The sequence below is a fragment of the Haemaphysalis longicornis genome, unplaced genomic scaffold (genome assembly GCF_048455015.1).
Source record: "Haemaphysalis longicornis isolate Haplotype H1 unplaced genomic scaffold, Haemaphysalis longicornis Haplotype H1 scaffold_9, whole genome shotgun sequence".
NCBI classification, from domain to species: Eukaryota; Metazoa; Arthropoda; class Arachnida; order Ixodida; family Ixodidae; genus Haemaphysalis; species Haemaphysalis longicornis.
The window spans coordinates 97,921,489-97,944,177 of NW_027526460.1; the positions used below are offsets into that span (position 1 = coordinate 97,921,489).

The 22,689-nt window shown below is 45.9% G+C and overlaps 1 protein-coding gene across 1 annotated transcript; it reads left to right on the forward strand.

The window, feature by feature from the left end:
* The first annotated feature begins 99 nt into the window (after nucleotides 1-99).
* Nucleotides 100-13,308, forward strand: Nd-b17.2 (NADH dehydrogenase (ubiquinone) B17.2 subunit). The gene is made up of 4 exons (XM_077684112.1): nucleotides 100-292; nucleotides 895-977; nucleotides 1,305-1,377; nucleotides 12,991-13,308. The coding sequence occupies exons 1-4, from the start codon at nucleotides 201-203 to the stop codon at nucleotides 13,166-13,168; spliced, it is 426 nt and encodes a 141-aa protein (XP_077540238.1). The 5' UTR covers nucleotides 100-200; the 3' UTR covers nucleotides 13,169-13,308.
* Nucleotides 13,309-22,689: the final 9,381 nt, after the last annotated feature.

Consider the following 22,689-nt stretch of genomic DNA (forward strand, 5'->3'; position numbering starts at 1 on the left):
ATGTTAACTATATACAGCCTTAATTTGCCCCCCATGAATTTACACTTATCAAAAAGTTTTAAAACGCCAGTAATAAAGCGCCGATGTTAGACGTCGCCATAACTCTGTAGACGTCGCAACAGCGATTTCGGTTCTTATGGTGGTCGTTCTGGATCTCGGGCCGAAATTAGTCGTACTGCGGGACATTTTTCGCCCAAGCTATGTCGTTTTTTGGTGTCGACAAGATTCAACGGGCCTTAGCCATCATCAAGCATAACGGTGGCTACGTGAAATCCGCCGTCAAATTGTTCAGGTACGGCATCATTGCAAGGACTTGCTGGCGGATGGGTCTCGTGCGATGCCGGCGAAGGTCAAAAACGAAGGTTTCGTTTGCTGCTGTTGCAAATCACGTTTGTTTGGGTTCACGTGTACAAAGTATTTTGTGGCGTGCTTGTTAGAATGCTAATAAACGTTCGTGTGGAAAGGATGATGGCAGCATCCGCACTGCTTACGACAAGGGCACGCAAGAGTTTTCGATTGCTTGTAGCTGGGCATACTGTCGGACTGTCCTCATAACGATCGTTAAAACAACACTGACAGTGGAGATGGTCGAAAGGCGCTAGTTTTCGTTCTGTCCTCAGTACGTCATTAACCTGGTTCAAAAAGTCTGTAAAAACTACTGTTCCCGCTCGCTGTTAAACTTGTGATGAGAGTGCGTTTGTAACTATGTCATGTTGAAGTGGAGCAAAGCAAGTGCCCTTTGACAGCATATAGCTCGATGATGCAGTTTCGTGGAATAGTTTTTATATTAACACGGGATTAGGCTCGTTTTTCTAAGGTCGCTGGAGCTCGATGAGGCAACTCCTTTGTATGCGGCAACCCCACAGAGCCCTCTCTCGCACTTCTGTTCTTCAGGATGGATGACTTGCGCAAGGGGACGTTGGTTGGCGTCGACAAGCTCGGAAACAAGTACTACGAAGACAACACGTTCTTCTACGGTGAGATCTGGTTGAAGTTTGAAGTTTATTGAAGCGTAAACGTATAGATAAGATGAACAAATGAGCGGAATACATGAGGAGGTCCCAGAGTAAGACCTGTGACCTAGCACATCGTGGATTAGATGATGCATAATATGCAGCAGACAATGGACGTTATGACAAAGTTTTTATACAATGCGTATACAAGGCACAACTCTTGCTGCTCGATTTTTCCCAATTGTCTAAACTTTCATTTCTTTGCTGCGTGGTAGCAGGTCAAATGATTGCTTTGCGGGCTCAACCTTCGGGTTCTTAACCTCGTTCTTTTTTTCTGCCTGTTTACTCTAGGACGCAACCGCTGGGTGGAGTATGCTGATCACTACTACATGGACTACGACGGAAGCCAAGTGCCCAGTGAATGGTGAGCGCATGTTCTCCATTTTGAACGCACAGTCCCGGCAAGATAGTACCGTATTTACTCGATTCTAAGCACCCACTTTTTTCCACGGTCGCGATGCCCAAATCGAGGAGGATGCTTAGATGCAAAAAACCTAAATTACCGCTCCGCGCCACCACTTTTCTTTCGGCCGTATCTCGGCGAGACGGGCAAAAGGGCTGGCAAACACTCAAAAGAAAAATAGGTACAGAAAATTGGCCGCGTATCTGCTCCTTTCGTTGCAGATGTCGTCAACAGACGATAGTCTTTGTAGATATTTGCGAAGGAAATGCCCCCCTTTGCTTTCCCGCTCACCTCTCATGCTGTTCCTGTACCGTCGCGCTCACTCCAAGGTAAACACACTAAAGATTTGTGCAAGGCGATTTAATTTACCGCGTTCCACTGCTACAGGCCGGGTTCCTCGATGCCAGCGCTGCAGTAAAATCCTCCCTGTTCTGTGGTACGGCGGAGACGGGCATGAATCGAGGCGGCCGACTACAAGGTTTATAGAACCGCGTGGCCGTGCTCCACGTGCGTTCCAAGCCGAACGTGGAACCTAGCTAGTGGAACCTTTCGTTGCTGTTGCAGCGTGATTTTTCATATGCCGCGAGGAGGTGGCGGTTTTCTGCAGTAGATGTAGAATATCATTTGCTATCGAAAAAACAAGCATCCATGAATTTTTTAATAAAGGAACACTGTAACTATCCCTTGTGTACTAATTTCCTGTCTTATATTTGCGTAATGTCTTCTTCTTGTTCAACAAAGTTGACAAGTATGAACATATAAACCAGGCTTAGACGTTTACATGTGGCTGTGAGTATATAAGACTATTGCGCAATATCAATTTTACTTTGGCCGGGTGGCTGAATCGAGTTACAGACGGACAGACATACAGACAGACCGAAATGTCTGGGTTGAAGTAGCCCAAGAAAGACTATCGTCTTTAAAAGTGAACCCACCATTGACGTGTGATACTCAGCCACCCTGACTACCGTTCGAGTCCGTTGTGCCGCGTGGGCCGCTGCTCTCAGTACCCCCCAGCAGGCCGTTTTCTGTTCCGTTGAAGTGGTTTGTAATTGAAAACTTCATAACTTACTTGGCCACACTGTCAAGTCGGACCCGCTTCCACGCATGTGATATCCACCTTGCCATGGTTGCTTAGAAAAGGGGGCGCTTAGGTTCACATGCAAACTTTTTTTTTCGAATACGTTTTCTGAAAGTAGGGGAGGTTGCTTAAGATTGGGGGGTGCCTAGAATCGCAAAAATATGGTAGTATTGCCTGGTTGCATCCATGCCATTTGCAAATACCAGCTTTCCCGGTAGATTATTTCGTGTGGTTCGTGCCACCCTCACTTATGTTTTTGAATTGAAACCAGGCTTGAAAGTTGTGAAGCTCACCACAGGTTCAACTTCTCATGTGAAGCATTCTATATGTATGTGCTGTCCCGAACGGTGCAATTTCTGGGCGGTTGTTATGATATGTGTGCAGCTGCATCACGCGATTCAGCAATTCCCTCGGGTGAAAACGCCAATCTTTCTGATAAAAAAAAAGGCCTCTAGGACACGTCAGCACTTGCGAGCTGTGAATGCGAAATCATTAATGTCCAATTTACCGCCGCTAAGTGCTCCTTGAAGTCTTGCATTGCCAATAACATTTCAGAACTTTTCTGCGTGGCACGTTTTGCAGTGCTGGACTGCACTGGTGCGGGTTACTTATCAGTTTCTACGGCGGCAGACCGGAGTCATTTGGACGGTACTGCTCAGAATTCAAGTGTGTTTACTCTCACGCAGTGCATTTGGTGAAACTATGGGGAGATTTAATCCACCGATCCACCGATGTCTTCTTTTGTGGGCATGATGCCTTTGCTGTCTGACGTGTATAGGTTTAGACCCCATAGTGGTATGATTTCTACTGTTCGCTAGCTGGTGACTTTTGATAGCAGAATGCTTGCTATGAAATGTGTCGCTGCCAATGGGCATGGCCAGGCTATGCCTCGTTGCAAATGGGCGGTTTTGGTATGTGAGAATATTTGCTCATTATGTTGCCGTTGCAGGTAAATGGGAATTGGTGAAATTGCCGTGTTTGGCGGCAGTTGTCGTCAGCATTGGCTAATCCCCTTGAGTGGGTGTGTTGACGGTGCAGCCAAATGGAACTTGGTGAAACAGTCGAAATCGGCATATGCTTGAGGTCTACTGTTAGTAGCTGCAGTCTTGGGAGTTGAATCCATCAGGGAGTTGAATGCATCAGTGTCGCTCAACTGCAGCGTGATCTGCCTCGTAAACGCAGACCACAGAGGCAGCATACAACGTTTCTTCATTTGACGGACTGCTGCTCCAGAATAACAAACATGCCAGTCAGAAAGTATTGGTGCAATCGGCTACATTGCTGGCCAGCTGTCCACTTTACTGGTCACAACTCTGGTGAGGGTATTTCCTGCACCTCGTCTTAGTGGGCGGAACCATACAAGAACAGTCGGCCGAGATAGAGCCAGTGGGCCCACTTTTTGCATTTTGTGATGTGCCCTTCCAACGTCATGAAAAACATTTAAGGGAAGTGGTAGGGAGAAATGCAATCTTTAATTCTATATTCTTTTGCAAGCAGCAGATCATTCATCGTTGAACAAAAGCTGAAAGAGCTGCAAGAGGCGCAGTGTTTCAGCCAAACAAATGACTGTTTAGTCTTTAATGTTTCTGTAAATAATGAGGATACAAGAGAAGATTGTCAAGAAACTGTATTATTCGTACAACTACAAAATAACGTGTCGTCTTGGTTCAAGTTCACTACTACTGCGCCCAGGTGGTGTAGCAAGCAGTCTTTTTTTCTCAAGTTCAAGTCCGTCTCTTGCCCCATTGGGGTGTCATGCTTTCAAAGGTCTTGGTTTTGCTTGGTCTGTCCCCCTTCCACTAGTGCTGCTCTTTACGAAAGCCTTGCAATTTTATTGCTTGTACGAGCAATGTTGCATATGGTACATTTGTTGTCCATGAGTTTCCACCTTCGGGCATAAACCTGCTTGTTTTTGGCATTTTTTAATGCATGGCATTCTTTTCCGAGTACCCCCGCAGCCAGGACTGTGTAAGACCCTGCATTGCCACGAAAATGTAGATATCGTGGTAGTTCCACCTGTAATCATTATAATAGCGTAAATGGAGATAATTGGTCAAGTGAGATTTCGAAAAACTGAAAAATGAGAAAAATGTAAAAAAAAATTACGGAAAATGGCGAACCGTGTAACACCCTTCATTTACACAATAATGCATATTTCGCGCAAGTTTCACCTGTAATCTTTATAAAGGCGTAAATGGAGATGATTGGCTGAACGAAATTTTGAAAAACAAAAAAAGAAATAAGAAAAAATATAAAAAGTTGTGGAAAATGGTGAACCCTATAATGCCCTGCATTTCCACAATAATGCAGATTTCGCGAAGTTACGCCCGTAATCGTTATTATGACGTAAATGGAGGCAATTGGTCGAACAGAATTTTGAAAAACTAAAAACAAGAAAAACAAAAAAAAGGAAAATGGCGATCCGTGTTTTACGCCCTTCATTTATAAAAAAAATCCAGATTTGGCTCAAGTAACACCTGTAGTCATTATAAGGTCTCCTCAATTTGGCTGCACTTTGTGCACTAGTTCACAAAAGTGTCGTGCAAGTGGAACGCCAGTTCTTTCAGTGCGAGTGCAGCCGTACACTAGCGCTTTGCGTGCAGCGGCCAAATCGAGGGCAAAAGTGCACAAACGTCGTCTGCTGAAATCCGTGCTTGCGCGCTCGCGTTTTTTTTTTTTTTTTTATGGCGTTATTTTGCACTCACCTTGTGTTTCGTACACAAATGCACTATCTTGTTGCACGTGACGACCATTCTCGTCTAAAACGAGAAACGCTGTCGTTTCTACTCCGTTTACTGTTGAAGCCGCCTGCTGCGGTGCGCACCAAAAAACGCGCCAAAGCACGCTGCACCTTGCACGAGACGAGAACTCGCACAGAGGTTAGTGCAGAAGTGTAGAAGAACTCGTGCAGCACTGCGTCAAATCGAGGGCCGAAGTGCAGGTGGCGCAAGCTGCACTGGCAAATCGAGTGCGAGAGTGCTACACCGCCTCAACTGGTGCAGAAAGTGTAGCCAAATCTAGGAGACCAATAATAGCGCAAATGGAAATAATTGGTTGCACAGGATGTAGAAAAACCAAAAAATTTGGCCCTAGAGAACTCGCACTCGAGACAAGCGGCATAACAATGCTACACATTCGTAGTAAACAATTTCTCCAGATTTTTTTTTCTTGCCCTGTCTCCTCAGCATCGAAAGACATTTCTGAGAAGATAGGGCATAAAGAAAAACTTTCAAATTTTGCACTATATGACATCGGCAGTAATGTAATAAGAGGAACAGTAAGACAGGTTTATCAGTGTGTTAATTGCATGTTAGCATTTAAACGAGTCGATTAAATCGAACTAAAGGCACCACTGAAATCGTCCAGTCACGTTTCCTGGCATTTGATTAGAACGGCATCCGCCAATCGCACAACAAGATTCTGCGACATCTAAAAATCGACGGAGAGGATCTGGGGAGTCGCCATTGCTTCAGGTGTTGTCTTCAGTATTTCGGCTATTTGTTTGAAGTTTGCGGCAAAGTTGTTATCGGGACAAGGCAGTCTTTTGAATGAGCCAGACTTCTGTTTCGTCTTCATGGCCCCTTCCTTGATCACATTCCTATGGGACGGAGTCATGCTTGACTTACACCCCGGTCACACGGCAAATCTAATGTCATTCAAACTGAATGACATTAGCTGTCAATGACATTCGGTTCGGCCGTGCTGGTCTACACGGCGAAACAAATGTCATTTGATTGTGATAGCGGTGACGATAAGCGAGTTCGCGAAACCGCAAAATTATATTTCAAGTGCATCTAGAATGTTTTCACGCATAATATTTTTTGAAAAAAACTTAACAAAGGATTATTAATGTGAAATACAAATAAGAAAACCACTGGTTTAGGGGACATCTTTAGACATCACAAGCCGAGACAAGTCTGCAAAAAAACCGTATTAGGGTAGCGCGCGCACTGGGGACGAGATTTTTTTTTTTGTTACTACTTGTCTTTCTTTTTTTTTTTTCAACAACACAAAGAAGAAAAATAGAAGTTTACTAACAGTTTTTAGAAACAGTATTCTTCGGTTTATTACTAAACTTTTTTCTCTAGTGACACGCCACTGCTGTTGAGGCTACTCATTCGGCTGCTGAAGAAGCTCCCGAACCTCAGTTAGCCGCTAAATGTCATTCGCGTCGAATGTCTTTCGGTATTCTCGTGTAGCGCAAAATTAATGACATTCACTCTAAACGTCATTAGATATGCCGTGTGACGGGCGTATTACGCGCTTAAAAAGCATTGTGTATTGATACGAAAAGTTTTACAAATCCATATAAATATTCCTAACGGCTTAGTTTGTTTGTTTTTGAAATATATCATTTCCTTACAAAAACTAAACAAGAAGCAAATTTTAGTTTATCAAGCTTTCACTGGGTGGCACTAGCTGTCTAGTTTTACTTTTTCATACCTGCCAGGTTTCCCGAATTTTCCGGGAGACTCCCGAATTTTCATGGTTTTGTACAATTGTACGACTGAAACAAAAATCTCCTGAAAACGCACCCGTCTTTGGCCAAATCTTTTTCCCAGTCTGGCGACAATGCGCCGGAGGTATTGGCCGCGAGCTCGACATGTAGGTGGCGACAGCGTCGCGCTGCTAGTGTGGATGCTCCGCTGAGCGGCCCGTAAGAATGCACACTATGGGCGCGCTTCGTGCCCTTTTCTCGCCGTATGTGCGCACGAAAGGTGCAAACAAAAGCGGTATGCTGTAGTTCGGTTCCTCAACGTTCAATGTATACGCCTCGAGCTTCGCGATCGCTGCGCCGCCTGTCGCCGCTTCTCCGCGGTGTTGACGGGATTTGCGCTGCGTGACTGATAGGGGCTCGTGCAGTGTTTTGGTTCTATTTCGCTTCTTTTCGCCGTTTCGCGCCCTAAAAAAACTTGCTATGGTGACGACTATAGGCAAAGAGTACGTTTAGGTCACTTAAAAAGCAGCTGCGTCTTCGTAGAGTACGCGATCGCCTGCAAGAGCTACCCGGGGACGCGGTTCTGCGCGCTTCGTCGCCGCTCTTCCGGGCGTCGGCGACGGCAGCAACATATCACCCATGTCACCTCCAAAACATCAGGCACAAATGAATTCTTAAAGAACTGCGAACGATGGCCGCTCCGCATGCCTCTTTGAACGATTTAATCCTGCAAGTTCTACGTGTCACAAGCCTCAGCGAGTCATGGTGAATTCCCGCGCATAGCGGTAAAAAGGTGCTGATCGGGTGAGCAATTGCCGGCATACCACGCTAGGTCCACCCGTCAATAAACATCATCACCACCCCCACCACCTACTGACGCTTCGTTTAGACCTGATACTGGCATAATGAGGGGTTGGCTTCATTTTGCAGCGTGGACAACGAATGCGGCTTCGTTTCGCATATATACGCCGCAGAAAAATATGTTTCGGGGATGTGATTACCCAATCCCGGACTTATGCCTTTTATAAGAATATAAACCATGCGAAAATGTAAAGTATATTCCAAGCCTGTGCGTCGTTAAATATGTGCCCACAGACGCCATACAGCAAGAACCAAGGAAATGAAACCACAGAAAAATAAATGCTGTGCAAATGCGGAATTTAGGTATACATAATAGCTCTAACGGAAATGAAAAAAAAAAACAGTGCAGCTTCTGGCATGCTAAAGACGTTCGTCTAAACTTAAGCCAGGTAGGTTTCACTAGACACACTATACGCGAAATGCACTGCTATTTCGCGAGACATCGAGGGGGGGGGGGGGACGCCGTGTACAAATGCGGAGCGGAATCAATTGATGAACGTTTTAGTAATCCCACACATAAATCTCGCGTTCACTTTCCTTTTGTTTTTCTACTTCAACGAAGAGCTGATCGTACGGCGGACGCATTTTTGGAAGCATACAGGGTAGGCTGTTCAACAAGCGATGAAAGGTGTCGTTGGAAGAGTGTGGTATGTGATAAGGCCCTCTGATTTCAGTTTTTGATTTATTCTGGAGGCTCCCTGTGCCATATGACGATATTTCGAATGAGCATTTAGTCGCGGAAGCGGATTATATTGTAAGCCCGTCTCCGCGCTGCTCGCAGAGGATATATGTAGCAGATGAAGGTCTGCGGGCGCGCACCTCACGACAAGACGACTCTGTCGTGTGCTGATTCCCGAGTATAAGTATGCATTGTCCATCGTACTTTTGTTGAATATTCCCGAAATTAACACAGACTGGCTTGTAAATGGTGGTGATCAATATCTGAGGTATAATATTGGCAAACGTAACTGGTGTGCTGTCAGGTATGAGTGCTCTGCTGATTATGTAAGCGCACAAAACCGATTTAAATGGTAGTGTATAGCCGTAGCATGAACATCTGAGGAACCGATGGTTACGGAGACACGGCTAGTAAATTCAGGTCAGTGTAACTACAATCGGCTCCATCATACGCCAGTTCCGCGACGCTGGCCTGTGACACACACCTGGCACTTATACAAACTGAAAATGCCACACTAAGATCGCGTCGGAAACATTTACTCTCTCGTAAACACACCCCATTTGCGAACAGAGGGACTGCTCCACACAAACATGGATTTCAAACGCCCACAAACGGTAAATCTCAGTCGTGAACGTGCCGCAAAAGCAGCGGCGGCACTGGGGAGCGGGGCGCGGACTCCCGCGCCTGCTTTCGAAACGGGCCGCTAGAGGGATTTCAGTGGCGCCCCTACAGGCCGCGCTCGAGGCGTATAGCATGGAAGCGGCAGTCAGTTTTCATTACAGCGCCAAAAGAAAGCGACGACTCATCGGGAATCTTAGAACGGCCGTAATTGTGACAATGAACTTGTGCGCTGTGGCTCGTAGCAAGCTCGATATTTCCAAACTATGGCTTTGAGCCTTCAATAAAAGCATAAATAGAAACAAATCAGGAAGCCTCGATCTGTGAAATTCAGTTTACAACGGCAATCTCAATCGCTTTCACTGGTAGCATATGACGCATTCTTGCATTTGTGGGATGCCCTGAAATGGTAACACTACTTAACTGCCCCAAAATTCTTTCTGAGAGCTTACGATATTTTTTGTGTGTTCAAAAGGCAACACAAAATTACTGAATTTTGATCAGCGCAGAGATAAAAATGTAGCCGCTCTAACGGGTATTTTAAATGAAATTTTAGCGACTCTGAAGGAAGGTATACGATGAATAACGGTTTCGGATCCCTTATTTACGGCTTTCGTCGCAAGTGAACTTGCGAATTGAATTGTCAACGCACGCAGTACAATCCACATCTCATGTTTAGCTAGGTTTTCGCAAAGTGACAAGCAGGTTTACAGTGTGCGAACCAAGCTTCTGGGACCTCACAGTGAGCACAAATTTTCTGTTACGGCTGCTCTGTTGACCATTTACGTTCCTTTTAAAATTTAACTGGTGCCTGCAACAGCGAGATGTGTTTGCATTCTTGCGTTTAAGGTCGCTTACGAACCCTAAAGATGGCAATAAATGAAGTTGCGCTGTTGCAGATGTAGTAAAACATTTCCTTTTTATTTCTCGTTGCAAATCAGCGCAGCGGGTTCCCGGTAACTACTTTGTTTTGTAAACTGAATATCGCCTTTGTCTTGGCATTTAATTCTTGAGGATTGGTTAAAAAATGAAATTCTGTGCATTTCGTTTTTTTTTTCGGGAAGGGGGAGGGGGGTCCTGCCAACGTTGCAAGAGCAGCGAGAAGAGAACGCATGTAACGAGCGCGAAAAGCCAAACTATGGTTATCAGTATTACTTATAATCGAAACTACACTAGCGTCGTGTTCTGTAGCGGTGAAAAAGCAGTACACGTATTTTCAAAACTGATTAACCCCCTTTGTTCCGAGATTGTCCAGGAATTGTGGGGCGCCTTTTTCAAAATTGTATTGAAAGCAAGCATTGTGGGAAAAAAATAAAAAAAAAAACAGCGAGTCATGGCACACACCTCCCACACATGTGGGCAACAACGTGCATTATATATTACGCGTTTTCTCCTCTTTCTTTAAACTTAGGTCCACGTTAAGAGGTTAAGACGTGACCAAATTAGGCATTTGGTTACGCTGAGTGAGACACGTTTCTGGACAAGGGGATTCATGTCGGATTTGAAATTGATATATATGAAAATGACACACGAAATGCCACATGACTGACGCAAACTCACAACTGCTTAATTTTACCGAAAAATTCCCCCTAAATACTCTTGCGCATCCATAGAAACGTATTTTAAATAACACGTAAAATTAGCAACTCGATACAGTTGAATAAATGTTTATTCCTCCTCCTGAGTATAACCAGAGACCAGAGTCTCTGGTATAACCAACGACTGTCCAAAAATGGTATTTATTTTAGAAAAGGGACGGAAAGGTCACAGTCACACAGGCGCTTGCGGGTGTAATTAAATACGTGGCCGGTAATGTATGGGCAATAGCGCACAGGTAGTGTGCAGTGTAAATGTTTTTGTTTGTTTCTTCTTTCTATAAGGACACAGCGCAATTTTACAAGGGTGTGGAATTTGCACGCGTATGCACAGGTCTTGTCGCTTCTTACCCGTTTCGCGTACTAAACTTTTATCCTTTAAATAATCACCACGCCACCTTCAAAAAGCACCCTTCGACGTTCCCGAAACGGCAGACGACTGCACTCAACAATAAGAACAGTGCAATGTGTGGAAGCAATGTTTATAACACGTTTCATACTCAAGCGGTGACCAGGGCGAAGATGTTTCGTGGAATTAAACCAGCGCATTAACCCGCAACGGCCGCTGATTATTGCGTTTCTAGAGGAAATGCGCACGCAGAGCTAACTATGTCATTGCTTACTGCCAAACGAGCACATATATTGGTTGTTTTATCGTGTGCAGCACGCGTCTTGCGCCGCACGCAACGTGAAAAAGCAGACGACGCGAGAGCGCCATCCACACTAGGAGCGGTTCGTCCCGCCGCCGCCAGGGGCCGACTGTGTTCGCGCTCGGGGCGAATACCTGAACCCGACACCAATCGGCATCGTTATCAGTGAAGTGCTTAAAAAGCATAGTCGGCCATGCGCAGACGGTGAACCTGTTCGTCTCACTGTTAGGTTACTGTTGATAGAAGCACAGCGCCACCACCGCTTTCATTTACGCACGAGCGCGGCCGTTCTGTACGGCAGTTCTGAAGATTTAGCAAGTCTCCAGTGGGTGTAGCTTGTTGTTAGTTTAGACGAAAGAACAAAACAGTTCAGTTCCTGCTGTTTTGTATTGCGCTTGCAGTACTATTTCCAGGACTTTCTGAAAGGGGCGGCGGCAGCTACATCGAACACTTAGGTGGTGTAGCTTGTTGGTAGTTTGGACAAAGAAACAGTTCATTTCCTGCTATGTTGTAAGTAAATAAAAAAAGGCCTGTAAGGTTACCCATTCTGTTGTTGCTGCACCCCCCCCCCCCCCCCCCTTCCCTGGTCAGATCCCCCTAATGCCATCCCGGCAAACATGGCAGGTATGCTTTTTTGTTTCAGTGAAGTATTTCTAAAATAAGCAAACTAGGCCGCTAGCATTTTTATCTATTCGTAAAACTTTTCATATTTGTGCATGATAGATTTCAAGCCCGTGGTTCACAAAGTTGTAAATCTTATAAAAATGTTGACAGGTGAGTCCCGCTTAAAGGGGCCTTGCAGACAAAACATAAGTTTGGTTCATTTTCAAGGTTGCCTCATTAGAATTGTACTGACACCACTTTTAACGTAAACTGCGCTCAAATAAGCTACATAATTGGGAAAAAAGGGAATGGCCGTGCGACCCACTAGCTCATTTGCCGCATCAGAACCTATGATGTCATATGTGACAGCTTTGCGATTGGCTGAGGCCAGCAAAAGCAAATGCAAATTAGGCAGGGCTTACAAGCTTGCTGTGCGAGCTATTTGTGCTTACATTTAGGGCACATTCTTTTTATAGCAGTAAGAATGGCGGGGTAGACAGTGTCAGTTACGAGAGTACACGTAAACATAGAAGTACCGATGCGTGCTGCTGCGGGTACTGTGTGCACTATGCTTGTTTTGGCTGCATAGCACTGCAGCACTTTGGGGTTGTCTCAGACAACACTGGCCGATTTGCGTTAGCGACGGTGTCCTACGTGACCATATTTGTCTAGCGAACACCATGTTTCACGAAACAATTATTTTCTACCTTAACAAAAACAAGCCAGGCGCAAATACTGTCAAAAACAAAGGCAGAAAACGGCCCGCCTCAGTATGATGGTGCCATCTGGGTTGACTAACGGTAAATAAGGCTCCCAGCACATATGATGGTATTGCAGACGTAACAAAAACACACGATTTGGAGGGAGAACCAAAATTTGTCAGTGAATAAAGCATCCTTAGCTTCCGGACAAGTGCTGGTGGCTCTACAAAACACAAAATCTTTTGAACAAAACAAACTCGTGTTTTGTCTGCATGGCCTCTCCTTTAAGGGAGAGTAGGGAAAACAGTTTGCGGCGCCCTCCTCTCTCTCGCTTGTCAAATGGTGCAGGCACGGCTGGCTGCACTACAGCACGGACATCCCGCCCACCAAAGCGTCGCTCCCGCAGTACAAGTGGCTCGCTCCGCACACGGAAAACATGACCGGAACCAAGGACGCCTACATGCCGTACAGCACTGTCCGGCCCAAGATCGAGTCCTGGGTGCCGCCCAAGACAGCCAGGAAGTGAGCCTGGACCTCCGATAAGAAGCCACGAATGTTCGCAGGGGTGAGCGGAGGGGGCAAAGCTGAATCGCAACACTGCGAAAGTGGAGTAGTAGCGAGGATGTACATACGAGGAACTAGGTCAATAAAATGCGCATCTCTGTAGCATCTGTGATGTCGTGCAAAGTGTGGTTGCTCCCGCAGCAACCTGCCGTATTTTTTGCGCGTATAACCCGCCTCTGCATATAACCCGCATCCCCACTTTCCGTCGATAAGTTTAAAAAAACGTATCCCCGCGTATTGCCCGCATATTTTATGTATAAGAGGATGGACCAAAGCTACTACTCAAGCAACATTACACATTTGTTTATGCAAAAGAACTTGCCTAGCTGACTATGCAACTAGATGACTTGCCGCATACATTTTTTCAGGTTTGTATATTGTTGAGCTGTGTGTACAAAATAAGCACTGTCAATGGGGTAACAGTGGCTTAGTCGCTATTACTGCTGCAGGGGCATCACAACCCAACGCGCATTGCGGTGAAGCTGCGCGGAAAAAAAAAAAAAAAAAAGCCTTGCATATAATCTGCACTTATACTTAACCTCTGAAATTTTTGCATTTTTGGTGCGGGTTATACACACAAAAATAAGGTACCTGTATGGCCTCGCTACAATTGCCTTGTGAGGGACTGTGCCAACGAAAAGCGGCTGGTAGGAGAAGAAACACACTGTTGAAACTCATTTGCAGCTACAGACATTACAGCTTCACCGAGCATCAGTTTCAGGACCACCAAAAGGAAAAGATGAATTGGTTCACAAAGTGATAATCAGGTATAGCAGAAGCCTTAAATTTCTATGCCTTGTAGAATGTGTTAGGTACAGAAAATCGTTGTGAGGTACAACGAATCGCGTACAGAATTGGAGTGTGTACCAAAAAAGGGAAATAGCAGCACCAAAGGAGGGCAGGCTGCATACAAAAAGTTCAACAGACGGTTCGGTTCGGCAGTAGGCTGACAGAAGGTCCGACTAGGCTTTGACCAATTTTTCAGGGGGTTCTACCATCCCTTGGAAGTGTAAAGAAACATTGTTGTGCTTAAGGGGGGACACTGGTCTTGAGGACATTTTTGTTATTTTTTAACCTATGTGGTTGAGATTTACACATTGAGTGTATGTCAACATCCTGAGCACAAATATGCAGTAAGTTTTCATCTATGGGGTGTACGTTTAGAGTTGTGCAACATGTTATGTCACTCCGTTTCGGGCAATTGTTTCATTATGCTCCTATGAAATACTCAAATGGCTTTTATCCCTTTGTGCTCTAAAAGTACCAGGGAGTGCAACTATACCACTGCAGTAATTTTAGTATGGTTTCCGCAAACGCTGTAAAATTTGTAAATGTCAGGTCATCAATTTACAATATTTTTGTAAAACTAACTGCATAAAATCTTGTGCCAGCAAAAAGAAATTCTGTACTTTTGTGATTTTATTGCACTGTTCAATTCATAAGCTTTCTAATGCAGCAAAAATGATGTAAATCGAACGAGTACATCCCAAGATATTGTACCCGACAGCTGACCATGTGGGGAAAAAATTGGTTCTGAGAAAACGGGACACGAAGTTTGCAAACATAGGCAAAAATGGTCGTTTAGGCGACTTCAAAGGGCGACAGCTTTGTGAATACTTATGATACGGCTATGATATTTTGCAGGTACATTCTTTGGGACCTATAGACTGCAAATAAAATTAATACAGAAAATTGATTTTTTGGCAAATTTTCGGCCCTCAAGACCAGTTAGCACTTTCCACTTGCATCTAACAAGCAGCAAGGGCCGTAAAAGTTTTATGGCATGTAGATGGGCTGGTGTGGTCATTGGATATGTCAACTGCACTGGCAGAGAAAAACAGCAGGGCAGTTGTGTTGTGAGGAGTGTCTGCTTGTTTTCAATAAGTTTGTGACAGGTCGTGTTGGGCTACGAGAGTGTAAATGTAAGAACAATAAATCTTGACTGGGTTCGATTCCCGGCCGTGGCGGCCGCTTTTCTGATGGAGGCGGAAAGCGAGAACACCCGTGTGTACGAGACTTTGGCGCACGTTAAAGATCCCCAGGTGGTCGAAATTAATCCGGAGCCCTCCACGCCTTATTGCCTGCGTTGCGTCGGTGCGTTAAACCCTACAATCAATCAATCACTAAATCCCGACATGAAGACTTCAACCGTCAAGAGTGCGGAAAGAGAGGAGAAAAATACTGGGGCTTACTACGTGATCATGCAAAAGACGAAGTGGAAGCCTTGGAGCTTAGAGTGGTCCAATCCTCGCATCAGGCTTAGATAATGTCCCTTTGGACATTGTGGGTGATACGTCACTCAGAGATGATGCTGTAAAAATGACAGGGTATGCTTAGAAGTTGCTAAGAATGTGAAGGCGAAAGCCTAGTGGACTTCTTTTGCCATGGCAAGCTTTTTTTCTCTTCCCTGCTTGCAACTAGAACCTCTGGTTTTAACAAGTGCTCTGCTTTTAACAAGAATTAACAAGTGCTCCTCGCACTGTGCTACAAATGCTGGCCTCTCCTATACGAAACTCTTCCCACATTATCTGGACAAGCCACTTGTATGTTTTGAAGACACCCACATTCAAGTCACTGACAAAAAACAAAAACCCCTAGCTCGCACCCATTAATAAAACATACACTTGTGTGTGATTGGTCAATACTTAATTAGGCTCCACACGCCATGTTAGGAATGTTGGCCTTCCTTGTTTCAAACTCTTTCGATGTGAACCACATGAACCACCTCTTGTCTGTTTTGGGGACGCCCACATTGAGGACACCAACGGCAACCACTGGGGTGTGTTGAGCACATTTCACCTAGGCACGGTGCATGTGCACGAAGTTCTCGATGACGCCTTTGGGTGCGTTCGAGGATATGCATAGTACAGTGAAGATTATGGTTTTGTGTTCTGCCTGTACACCACATAGGTACGTCCCCTCAGTTAGTGGCATACTCTCCCCTCTACGAAGTCACTGGTGTCGAGGGTTTATGGTGTATCTTTTGAGCTTCGTCGACCATCAGCCCTCAGAGTAGAATGGCTCCTCATTTTTTTTTCTTTTGAAGACAACCGTTTTTCTTGGGCTGGGTGAATATGAATGACACTTTGGTCTGTCTGTCACCCGAATTGGCCAGATAAGGAATTTCAGCTATTACCAGTGGACCACTAGCAACTGATGGGTTGTCTTTTGACACTGCTTGCAGCGAAAAAAAGCACATACACGGTCAGCTATTTTTCTAATGCGCGACCATTCTTGGGCAACTATGTCCAGAAATCTGTCCCTAACATGCATGAGGTAATGCACTACTTATATAGGTACACGTTGGCTATAGGGGCATTGAATGGAAGGTCCCAGGGCCTTTTATTTCCCGCTCAGGAATTTCTACATTTCTCGTTGTTCTCCCTGTTTTCTTATCGGTTCAATAATTGTCTTGCTAGCCACATCATTATTTGGAAACTCAAATGCTGCCCACGACAGTTGGACTGCGCTCCAAGGCTCACGTACCACCCACAAAAGCTAAGTCGTTGCAAGAAATGCCTACAAGTGCTACATCACAGGCTACACATATTTTTGTTTTAGTTAAACAAGTTAGCTGAAAGTCCCACGTTAACATGAAAATGGGGCAAAGTAATTGTACGAGTCGTTTTAAAGTATACTTCCCCACTTGTACTGGCTTGCATAGGCTTCTAGTCACAGGCTGCAACTTGTCTTCCAAAAACGGAATTTAGCCTGTGTCAAGTGATGGAAGGACACCTTCAAATTTCTCTCTGTAGGCTGGCATTTTGTGTTTGTCTGTGCTTTGCCTGGCGCGAATGTCCCCACATTACAAGTAACATAATATGTTCTGGTGCACTGCCCAGCAGCAAGTTTAGCTGGTCATAATTTTAGGTTTCGGATTTCCGGGAGTTAAATGATGTTGGCTATTTTACCCAAATAGTGGCTGGGTGACTGGTTCTGGATTTCTGATGACAGCTACAAGTTAGCTGACTGCCAGGACTGCACTGGCTGAAGGGGCCGCACCACCAAAGCATTGGTCCCTGCAACTTGCATCTTACTATGGAATGTGGAACTGCATGTTCACGGCTCCAAGAAAAATTCGCCTGTACATTAGTTGCAAAAAACTATCAATAGTCTAATCATTACTGTCAGTAGTCAACTTCCAATAGTTACGCACCTCTTGGCCATGCTTCAAAGTACCCACACAACCCCTTCCCTTGATCGTTCTGCTTCTGGTGCAAGAAAATTTTTGAAGTAATGGCTATTACAGCCAACTAGGTAGTTTGAAACCATCAATATACTATCTCTTCATTGGCATACACAGCAGCGTCTGACACACACACACACACACACGCCTAGCATGCCCAGTGTTCCTGAGCATTGCCCAGCAATGCTTGTTCTTGCTTGCATGGCATTCTTCTGCTCTGTGACTTGGGCTTTGACAGAACAGGAGATGCGACGTTACGGTGTGGGGTTCATAGGTTCTAGAAATACATATGGAGCACCATGCTGCGAAGGGTGCAAAGGTGGGAATGTGCAATTGAAAATTTTCCAAAGAATAGGTCTCTAGAGGCCACTATGATCGCTGCTAGCTCCACACACGACGTGCTGCTTACACACACAAACATAGGAACACCTAAGCACTTTTAGATGCGACGCTCAGAGCATCTCTTGTCGGCGGCCCTGTCCTTCCTGCGTGCGTCCGTTGTTGTCCGCGTGCGTCCGTTGTTGTTGTCCGCAGCCACTCTCCCCCTCTCCTCTCTGATAGCGAACACTCTCTCGCGAGGGGCATTGGATTGGATTCGATTGGCTTGGCTTGGCTTGGAGTGGATTGGATTTGGATTGGATTAAAGTGGATTGTGTTGGATTGTGTTGCGTCATAGCCGCGACACTCTCTCTCCGCGGTCTCCTCTCCTTCGGGCGCGCTGCGCATATAACCGGTGTGCCGCTCTCCGGCGGCCTTTCGGTCGACGGTTGCTCTCCGCTTGCGCTTGAACCCCCCTCAGCGTCGCATCACACCAGGGTTCCCGCGAGGGGAGGTGGGCATAATTTTTTTGAGTCGTGAATACTGAAGTATTAATATAACAGTGCTGAATGTGCAAGGGAACATTACAGGGTGCTCTGTGCTGTGCAGAGTGCCCTGGCTCGCTGGCGACTGCTGGGCCCCTGGGCGGGGGGAGAGGAGGCAATTGGTATGCAAGGCTTGGTGCGTTGCATGCTGAAATGTAACTGGCTTATTAACTAGAAGCAGTTCGTTTCTCCAAGTGGCACAGTGCATACTCGCACACTGTCTTTTGTATGTTTTATTAAGGCAAAAGCCATATAGGTCTCATCCATATGGTTGTTCGTTTTCAGGTAAAACCCATTTTTACGTCTCGAACCTGTTCAGGAGAATCGGGTTATACCCAATTTCTCCCCGAATGAACCTTTTCAAGGTAGCGATCTGCACAATTGTGGGCTGATGGTCCGCCGTTCTCAACCATTACTTGCTGGAAGCAATTAAGCCCCACAAGCACAGCTTTCGGACTCATTGCGTATTGGCATGCTTCTACCCCTCACTACACCAGGCTGGCAAAGGCTGCACTAACTTTGCTCTGCCTAAGCTAATGGAAACTGTGATGTTAAGAGAATTTTCTCCTGGCTGAGATACGTTCAACGATCAGACGGGTCTTGAAGAGAAACCAACATGTGGCGCATGCAGATGATAATGTATGTAAACGAGGACGTGTAAAAAATCGATGACCAGCTTTTTTGTGAATAAAATGTTTCCTTTCTCAGAAGTTATCAATGCTCTTTAGTGCCATCATTACTGATCCATTTCGAAAGAAACACCAAAGTTCCGGGAGTATTTGCTAGAAAATCCTGATGTCCCCCCGATTGCCAGCTTGGAACAAACACCAATTTTAACGCGTTAAAGTTAAGAAGCTCGTGATACTTTCTGATAAAACAAACTGTGTGTATTACGCAGTACGTCTGTAAATGTAACCTGAAAAAACCCGAATATCGGAATGGTTTGACAAAAAAACCCGGTTTCTGCCAGATTATCAGTTTTAAGAATAGAACACGAATTTTACACCCCCCCCCTTCCCGATTAAAAAAAATATATAAAACCTGAAAACGAACAGCCCCACTCATCCAACACAAACCGTGACCATTTTCGACTTCAACACGAATGCCACCAAATTGGCCAGCACTGTAAAGGGAAAATAAATAAATAAAAAGTTATTTAGGTTTCTGCAGCCAGTCTGCCTGTAGGAGCTGATTCAAGTCACAAGACAGACATTTTGGAGGCACACACTATGGAATGCATTGCAGCTAAAGGCACTTAGGAGCCTGCCACAGATGCCAGCTGTTTCACTCAATGGGCCACTAGTACTTTGACATAAACAACACATGCCACCATGATGACTAGGACGAAAGAGATGTTGTGCTGTCGAACTGCTTGATGGGTTGTGAGTGGCATGTGCAATTAAAAACAACTGGGAGAAATATCATTTATATGCTTGGGAAGCGTATAAGAGAATTCAGCCCACGCACGGCTGCAACAGCCGTGCTGTGGGAGTTCGCATCAGTTGCTGCTGACATTGACACACCACTTTTCAAAGCAGTTGTCCGGTAGTTGATCAGGGCTTCTCAATGTTTAGTCAGAGTGGTTAAGCAGCCGGTAATAGTTGTAAACGACAAACGCAGCTTTGAGAACACACTTCACCCTTTAGCAGTGCGTGTCAAATAAAGGTGGCTTTTAAATTCCCGAGTATTTCAGCAAATGCTTTCCTTGATTTTTGAAGTTTTCCAGCATTCCTCCTTGCAGACAGTGGAGGCAGCTACACTTTAATTCACATTAACGGGACAGCACAACAGCAGGGCAGACAAGGATTGGCACGGTGTCATCAGTTCAGTTATCTCTGGCTTGCCCGAAACGAAGAAACAGCGACCATGCCCGACAAGCTCGGCTGGAGGCTTTGGGAGTCATCACGGTGCCTGGGTTTCAGCAGAAGCTCAACAGTGGCTCATTGATAACTTGTAAACAATGCAAAAGCAAGGTGCTACCCCAGAGGTCAGTAAATTTGATTGGAAAAATAATGGTTCACGATTACTCCCTAATGCGAAATTTGTGTCCAGCACGAACTGCAGTCTTCTCTGTCACGGTGCATAGCTGCTGGGTCTCGAGAGGTGCTTGCGTGATCAGTGAATGCATGGCAGTGCGCGCTACTGTGCCGTTATCTCGCAGCGCATCGCCGCAGCCGAGCCTGTTGTTGTAAATGGTGTTTGAACCTCCCGCGCAAATGTCATGTGGTTCGGATGAGCCACGCAGCGCGGACGATGCAGAAGGACCAATGTACGTGCATCACACAACACGTGCGGGGCTAGGCACGGCCTCAGCGTACTGCTGTTCCCCTCACTCTTTCGCCATACTTTCATGCTCCGTTTTCGTGCAAGTGCATATTCAGTGGCGTCTTTGTTCTCTCGGTTATCCCGTAGCGCGTCGCTGCCGGGCAGAGTCTCGCACCACCTCGGCATACCCCCCCCCTCACACTTTTGCCACACTTTCCACCTCCGTTTTCCTCCCATCTTTGGTGTTCCCTTCGTTTACCCGGTTGCGAAGCCGGCGCTCCTGCCAAACCGCAGTAGCGGACGCACTAAAAACAAAACAACCTCTCTGCAACTCCCACTTTGCACAGTATTCCTCGAACTAGTCACCTTCATGGAGGTACCGATCTCAACCCTCTCCCATCATTTTATGCATCCATTTGGATTTCGAATGTGAATGCAGGCCGAACACATACTACAGGTGCGGGGAGATCCACCAACCCTTGAAATGATTACCAAATGCGCCCTTGAGAATGGTCTCTCCAAAATGGTATAGCAGCTTGTCGACTCCCCTAGAGTTCACTGCACACTCCATCTGCCCAGTTTATGTGTGAAAAGTGAGAGAAAAAAAAAGAGTTAACTGTGAAGCCCATATGAACAGCGAGCCTTTGCATGAATATGCAGAGAACTGTGTGAACAGTGAGCATCGGCTGAACTGCTCTATCCCATATTTTTTTTTGTCTACTACCTCGGGCAGCCTTCGCGGGGTGACCAGTTTTGACCTTGAGAGCTAGAGGTCAAACCACACCCCCTTTCGCAAGCGCCCGGATTGGAGCAGTGCCCGGAGGCGGGGAGAGATAGGCGAGGAGGGAACGGAGAAGCACGCGGGACAAGGCAAGAACGCCGCCACCGCAGTGATAAGTGCACGCGACGAAGGAAGGCAACGTACACGCAGAGCAGTGTGCGATGGAGTAGGACGAACATCCAGCTGCGGTCGCTCAGGAAACACGCTACTGTTGCGTCCAGCTTCGCTACCTTCAAGTCTTAGGCGCTAAGTATGAGCTTCCTTCATTTTTTTACCTATCCCCAGGGCATCTGGCCTCCTTACCTCAATAAAGCAATTCTCTCTCTCTCTCTTCAGGTGTGTAACAGATGCCTCTTTACCTTAAGTTTCATTTTTTCAACCAAGAAAGAAAGTTACAGGCGCCAAGGTGAAACCTTACAGGGCAGGTGCGGTGGCTCGGATTGTTTCTGGTGCACAGGAACTGTTGAAGAATGAGCAATGTGAGAGCGGTGCTTTGTCTGAATGTAAAAGCCAGCTTCGTTGTTTGTGCTGAAGGCACTCCTTTACAAACTTAAAAAAACGCTTGGTAAATCGAAATTGATGGCTTGTACCACAAGCATAAACTCCTTGCAGACAACCCCTGAACATTGACGATCAGGATGGACTTGATATTAGTGTGGACTTGACGTGCCTTCCCGTGCGATGGACTGCCACGTCATTCCAGGATAACGACTGTAAAAACCCATCGTTCATTACCATTCACTGTATAACACAGAGGCCGAGTAATCTTTCGCTTGTCTGAATTCCATACACGTAACATGACAAAGCTTCTGTTTGACGCTAAGCAGGTTTGGTACAAATTTGGCGGAAATGTGTCGGATGTCATTAAACGAAATGTGCTGAACAGCTCTGTACGACTTTCCTACGACATCACGATTAGTTCACCCGCGATTCACAAGGCTAGCCACGTAAACTTTTATTGTTTTTGGTGTTGCACTCGTTGACTGTCTGGAACGCTCATCACTATTGACAAATGTTCGGCTACCTTGGAAGTGTTTTAGATGCAGAGCCTCTGATTCACTCGCCTTGTCCCTCCGGCGTCGTCGTCGTTGTCCACCCCTCTGCCATTCTCCTCGCCGCGCGAGCTGCGCTCTCCGCCGCTCACCCCCTCTCCTCTCCGATAACGAACACTCTCTCGCGAGGGGCATTGGATTGGATTTGATTTGATTTGATTTGATTGGCTTGGGTTGGATTGGATTGGATTAAAGTGGATTGTGTTGCGTCATAGCCGCGGCAGACGCGCTGGGGCCGGCGCATGTGTAGTACTCTCTCTTCCGCGGTTTCCTCTCCTTCGGGCGCGCTGCGCATATAACCGGTGTGCCGTTCTCCGGCGAAGCAACATCCACGCT

Coding starts and splice junctions, on each gene's coding strand:
- Nd-b17.2 (XM_077684112.1), top strand. CDS start 201: ATGTCGTTTTTTGGTGTCGACAAGATTCAACGGGCCTTAGCCATCATC. Junction 293..894: donor TCCGCCGTCAAATTGTTCAG/GTACGGCATCAT, acceptor TCTGTTCTTCAG/GATGGATGACTTGCGCAAGG. Junction 1,378..12,990: donor AGCCAAGTGCCCAGTGAATG/GTGAGCGCATGT, acceptor CAAATGGTGCAG/GCACGGCTGGCTGCACTACA.